The sequence below is a fragment of the Artemia sp. Qi Xiang Cuo genome, chromosome 21 (genome assembly GCF_049724085.1).
Source record: "Artemia sp. Qi Xiang Cuo chromosome 21, ASM4972408v1, whole genome shotgun sequence".
NCBI classification, from domain to species: Eukaryota; Metazoa; Arthropoda; class Branchiopoda; order Anostraca; family Artemiidae; genus Artemia; species Artemia sp. Qi Xiang Cuo.
Window position 1 is genome coordinate 41,270,411 of NC_142814.1, and position 5,513 is coordinate 41,275,923.

At 33.8% G+C, this 5,513-nt stretch overlaps 1 protein-coding gene across 1 annotated transcript; it reads left to right on the plus strand.

Annotated features, from left to right (window-relative positions):
• Positions 1–631: 631 nt before the first annotated feature.
• LOC148939552 (uncharacterized) lies at positions 632–4,718 on the plus strand. Its single transcript, XM_089107005.1, has 2 exons — positions 632–895; positions 4,523–4,718. Exons 1-2 carry the CDS (start codon positions 748–750, stop codon positions 4,711–4,713), a joined length of 339 nt encoding a protein of 112 aa, XP_088963131.1. The 5' UTR covers positions 632–747; the 3' UTR covers positions 4,714–4,718.
• The last annotated feature ends 795 nt before the right edge of the window (positions 4,719–5,513 follow it).

Below are 5,513 nucleotides of genomic sequence, written 5' to 3' on the forward strand. Positions count from 1 at the left end.
CTTGCTGGGGGAAAGGTTCAGAAGTGACGTATTCGCTTCCGAATAATAAGGTATATAGCCTATACGTAAACATTTTCTTAGGCAACGCTGCCTTTCCATCTATAGAATTTAATAAATGAAAATACAGGTATAAAAACGGATGTAATATTGAAATAAAGCAATGGAACAAAAAAGAAAACAACAGACTCTAAATGATCAGATTGGTTTTTGTTTTATCTTTTATGTTGTGTTTAATTTATCTTAACCAGTTTTTTTTCTCTGTTCATAAAGGCTCCTTGACGTGGAGTTGAAATATTAAAAAAAAGATTGTTATTATTTAAAGTTTGTTGTTATTTTTTTTCTTTTTTTTCTACTGCTTTGTTTAAATATTACAAACGTTCTATTTAGAGCTGGGTCGACACTATCTGAGCTTATAGGGTCACGCAACTTACTCCTGTACCAATACAAATAACCATCTACACTAGGACTCGAAACCCTGTCCTCACGGACATATATATATATATATATATATATATATATATATATATATATATATATATATATATATATATATATATATATATATATATATATATATATATATATATATATTTCAATAGCTGTTTTTGATAGCTTCTATGTTTAGTATTTTTTGCAGGCATTTTGTCAGCAACTGTTCTCATTGTTTTCCCTTCAATATGGGATGATACTGCAGTAAAGCTGATCTGTGGCCCTGATTCAAGAGCATATAGGCTTGGATCGTGCGAAATGAAGTGGCCATTTTTTCTGGCTTGCATGAATACCCTGGCTACTTTTGTGACATCCATTTTAGCTTTTACGATGGCAGACAGATTTGTTGCAGTAGAAGACGAGTATTTATATAGAACTCAAATTGGCCCATCGCCAATTAGTCACGGTGAGTAGTTTTTGAATGGAGGAGGAGAAGTAAAATCTAGCTTTTTAATTAATTTTTTATTGTGTGGTGACGATGTAATTGTGGTAATCTGTAATTGTGGCTTTCAGAAATAATCACTCTTGCTACTTCTATTGACACGTCTCATTACAGCACCAAGCCACCTGAGGCTAACTCAGCTATACACACTTCTCCTTCATCCCACTATATTCACGACCTCCCACTTTACACCTTCAAATGAAGTTCCTTTTTCATTATAATGTTTTTATTAACTCTTCCTATTACATTCGATGGTGTCCTAATTTTCGTTTGGCCATGGCTAGATTGTCGAAAAAAATAATTTTGGCAACCATAAAATCCTTCATCAGTAAAAAGGAACCTATTTTAATTACTTGTTGATTGTAATCAGGATAAAAATAATCAGGATATGTTGATTATAACCAGAATAATGAAATATAAATAAAGAAATACTTAAGACGGATAAGATTTAGATCATATTATTTTTGGGTGACTTATTCAAGAAAATGACACTGAATTCGAAATAATTTTTTTTTACAAGTTAGTATTTTAAAGTAGCTAGAATATCATAGTAAATCATGTCTTAACGCCTTGGAACCATCTTACGTCTATTCATACCTGATTTTCTAAGATTTCGCTTTGGTTGTTTCAAAATTATGAATTTTAATGAGCATAGACACATTTTTGTCAGTGTTGCCACGTTAAACCCTGAAATTAAATCAGCAAAACTAACAATATCTTGATTTAAAAAAAAAAAAAAATCAAACTTCAATCGACAGAATCGGTACTTTGACAAAGAATACGCGAAAAAATAGAACAAAAAATTTTCATATTGTCAATAAATTAGGGAAATTCAAATCAAAGGCTACCTCCTTCAGTCCAAAAATAAGTGAAAAGTAAATAAAAAAAGAGAAAATTAAAAGTTGAGAAACTATAAAAAACTAAAATTTTAAATGGAAAAGCAACAAAACAATGCAACCGAAATGAATAAATACTGAAGAAAACAAGAGCGTGTAAAAAAGGACAATTAAAAAAGCCAAAACTTGGAACTGGAATAAAAGCAGCAAAGAAAAACAATTAAAAAAGCCTCCTTTTCTGAATGAAAACAAAAAGGAGACAAATGGAGACAACTTTAAAAACAACTAAATCAAGTATTCAATTGCAGATTAACTTTTTCCATGGGCTTTCAAGCAGGTAATCAGTTGTGGTTTCCTTAACCTACTTAACTTATTTTGTTTCATTTAATATATGCACTAATTAGTTTATTATAACAAAAAGCTCAAGAAAATATCAAAGCCACTTATCTCGAGCTCTTATTGATGGCATCGATTATGGCCTTTTGTTGGCAGGATTAATTATCGACGGTATCGAGGGCTCTGAGTCTTTACGTCTACGGCCTACAAATTACTACAACAAACCTTCTTCACTGAAAACTAAATTTATGTCATCAAAAAGAGTGAAATGACCAGTAATGATGTGAAATGATTGCTAAAAGCAGGAAATCCTAATATCGAAGCAAAGAGAAAAAAAATGAAGATTACAGTGCAGTACCTTTGTCTTAAATTGTGCTTTTATTTCATTAGTTTGTTATTGTCACGTATTTTCGCAGACCAATCATGACACTCCTTGTTTTTGGACAGAAAAATACCCCTTTTTATGACTGCAGTGCTGATAGAGGAGTCTAGACAGACAATGAAATTTAACTTCTGGAGAGATAATTAGCTGTAACTTCATAAAACTTGTTTTGGGGATTACAAGAAATATTCAAGTGAGCGAAATGAGCAAAACCTTCTGAGTCACAAAATTGTTTTCAAGAAAACTTTGTTTCTCCATTGTGTAACCTTTCTCCAAGCTGCTGTTATTAGAATTTATTTTTTCTAAGGCCACACTGTCTTTCCATGACGAACAAATAAAAGTTCAAAATACGGAAATGTCCTTTTATTAGACAGTGAAAACCGATACAAATAATCTGGATTTTTTGACGACTTACACTGGTGATCGTCACCAGCAGATAAACTAAAGTGTAACACTTAAAACAAACATTATTTATACAGAACAAAATAATTTCTTTCGGGCTATTAATAGTTTTCGGTTCATTTGCTAGATTTGTCTAAGAGAGTTTATTATCAGGGTTCATTCGAAGTCTTGATTTGAAATCTTTTCTTCTTTAATATTGCCTAAATGTAATTTGAATTTCTAATGATGGTGGCACAATCTTCTTCTTCTTCCAATTGCAAAGGAAATGTTCTGGAATATATAGCTATATACTTGATTGGTCAGATCGTATCTATATACACGACGTAGGTAAACTGGTCAAAATATCCTTCTTTTTTGTATCTATTTTCACGTTCTAATAAAATGACATATCCCTATTCTGAAATTTTATTTGTATATTATTGGTATGGGCAGATTCATCAGAATTGCTCAACATTCAGGCCACAAAGGCTCATTGCCTCCAGTACAGGCTGTTAGTACGAATCTAAAGGCTGCATGAATCTAAAGCAGCAATAGAAGTAGGAAATTCTACCAAGAATACTGCCTGTTTTATCCTCAACAGTATTGAAAATTTTAAAACTTGGTTAGGCTTTTGAAAGTAATGCAAAAATTTTGGTTAGGTAGACTTATGCCAAGTCTATTACTAGCTTTTGGGATATATTTATTCATGTGTTCGATAGGAGGAGTGTCACCAATTTTAAAAATCACGTGCACCTGGAGGCACGCGTCAAGCGGGGTGAAAGTGTGCCAAACATGGCGGAACTGCACCAAGTGCTACGTGTGCTTTTTCACTTGTGAGGGAGACTTTGCGCACATGTGGTGCTCTATGATGAACACCAGGTGGTAAAAAGTCGGTTATCCCTCTTTGATAAGAAACCAAACAAGAAAATCGTAAAATGTTGCAAATTTATGAATTAAATTCCATGCGTATCAGTTATTTTTCAACTATCTAATGGATCAATCAACATCATTGTTTAAAAGCTATACATAACTAACTGCAAATTATGAAGATCTTTTCTCTCGACAGCATAGAACATGATGATTCTTCTTAAGAAATGTCGAATGAATGCGTAAAACGTTTTAAAACGTCTAAGCAAATGGATCAAGCCTGAGGCCTACCGCATCAAAAAATGGTTCGCACGTCGATGGACCTGTTTTGTTCGTACCTAGATTAGAAAATGGTCTATGAAAAAGCGTGTTCTTCGATTCGTTTTCTTCTAAATGCTTTTGACATTCCTCCTTTAAGATTGAATGATAAAACTGTATCGTGTCCAAATATATTCTTTTCGTCGTATCTTAAATTAGTGATTTTTTTCACAATACTTCGCTTTTTCTTGTGCTGCAAGAATAGGGTTTAAAACAAATTAATTAATTACTTTCCTTTTCAAAATAATTAATGCATGTACAAGCTTACCTGCACACAGGGGGAGTTCGACCCTCCCCAAAGACTTGTAAAGTCTTCCACTCTATATTTTATTCTTCTCCACTCTCTCCCCGCTGGGAAAAATTCTCTAATTCCACCACTCTAGGTTTTAAGCCAGTGTGCACATATGGAGACACGTAGCCATGTACGACCTCTTCCTTTTGAACTTCTGTCATTTTTTTTTCAATTTGTAGGAATCATAAACGGCTCATTCCCAGTCCCATCAAGCCAAACTGCAGCAAATTTAGCTCTGGCATATTCGGACCGACTTCCTCGGAGAACACCATCGTCGAACGAACCAAGAAATGATTCTAGCCACCATTCACCATTTAAACCTGGCCATATGATACGAACATCTTATGCTCCAAGCAGTGTTTACGCGTAACAGAATGCTGCCCGACTGAAAAAGAAAGGCTACTGCACTACATTTCGGTGTTAAACATTGTGCTTTTATTCTATTGGTTTCTTTTTGTGACGTATTTTTGCAAACCAATCACAGTGCTCCTTATCTCCAGAGAAACAAATAACTCCTGCTTTTAAAACCTGATTGGTTCCTGTTACATTAAGCTAGTACAAACAATGAAAGGTTTTTAACTCTCTGTCTCTCTATGGTGTCACCAATTCATACGTTTCTTTCAGTACAATGAATTCATCTTTATTACTTTGCACTGATGTGTATGCACAAAAAGAGAGAATGAGGGGCACAAAAGTTTGTGATACAACGACTTTTCAAAATTTGTCTCCTTAAAATTCTCCTTCTCCTGCAATGAAGTAGGAGAATCGTCTATGCATTTTTTTTTACCTTACATAACCTTAGACACCAGCTACTATATAACCTAATATTTATTGCTACAATTTTGTATCGTGCATAAAGAATGTTGGTAGAGCCACTCTGAAGCCAAGAAGATTAAGTCCATAAAACCAACCCTGGAAAAAACTTAAAAGTGAAAATATAATGAGGTTTTGATTCTTTATAGCAATTATATGATGAAAAATGTCCAAGATTGTTTAGTATGGATTTTTTAATCCATACTAAATGTCAAGATTTTTTATATGTGCGCTTTAGTACGGTCTTGGAGAGGCTGTCCACATTTGAAACCACAATCACGAAGCGGTGATTGCCAAGTGTGGTGGAAGTCTACAGCACACGTGGCGTTCTGAGATGTACACAAGTTGGGGGAGATG

What these genes read in the sequence shown, in the direction of transcription:
- LOC148939552 (XM_089107005.1), top strand. Translation starts at nt 748, where the DNA reads ATGAAGTGGCCATTTTTTCTGGCTTGCATGAATACCCTGGCTACTTTT. An exon ending in CCCATCGCCAATTAGTCACG is followed by an intron (nt 896 to 4,522) that starts GTGAGTAGTTTT and finishes TTCAATTTGTAG; the next exon opens with GAATCATAAACGGCTCATTC.